Below are 372 nucleotides of genomic sequence, written 5' to 3' on the forward strand. Positions count from 1 at the left end.
CCAGGCCATGGTCAGTCCCACAGTGGACAGGATGTGCCAGCCTTGGCGGGGACACTATGAAAAGGGGGAAGAGACAGATAGAGACCCCTCAGCAGAGCTCGAGCCTGCCCCACCATCTCTGCTAAGCCCCCATACTGCCCTTGGCGCCCACCTGCTCCTTACCTGCCCAGGGCTGACCTCCGTGGGACCCGGCCCGGATCAGGCGGATGGTGTTGGTGCCCAGGCTGCGGCCGCGGCGAGGACGCCCTTCGCGGTCGGCGGCACGCCGGTACAGGTTCAGCATGTAGCGTAGAGGCTGCCCACTTGCTGCCCTTGCACGCCAGCCCTGGCTGCCTGGTGCCCGCACTTGCAGTGCCCGCAGGAGGGGCAATG

At 66.9% G+C, this 372-nt stretch overlaps 1 protein-coding gene across 1 annotated transcript in view; it reads right to left on the reverse strand.

The window, feature by feature from the left end:
* BMP15 (bone morphogenetic protein 15) overlaps nt 1–370 on the reverse strand; it is a gene marked incomplete at its 5' end in the record, with an annotated part of 1,503 nt that extends 1,133 nt beyond the window's left edge. Inside the window, 1 exon segment of the mRNA XM_009864304.1 lies at nt 146–370. Within this exon segment, the coding sequence (XP_009862606.1) occupies nt 146–370 (225 nt within the window).
* Between the last annotated feature and the right edge of the window lie 2 nt (nt 371–372).

The sequence above is a fragment of the Apaloderma vittatum genome, unplaced genomic scaffold, assembly GCF_000703405.1.
Source record: "Apaloderma vittatum isolate BGI_N311 unplaced genomic scaffold, ASM70340v1 scaffold38352, whole genome shotgun sequence".
NCBI classification, from domain to species: Eukaryota; Metazoa; Chordata; class Aves; order Trogoniformes; family Trogonidae; genus Apaloderma; species Apaloderma vittatum.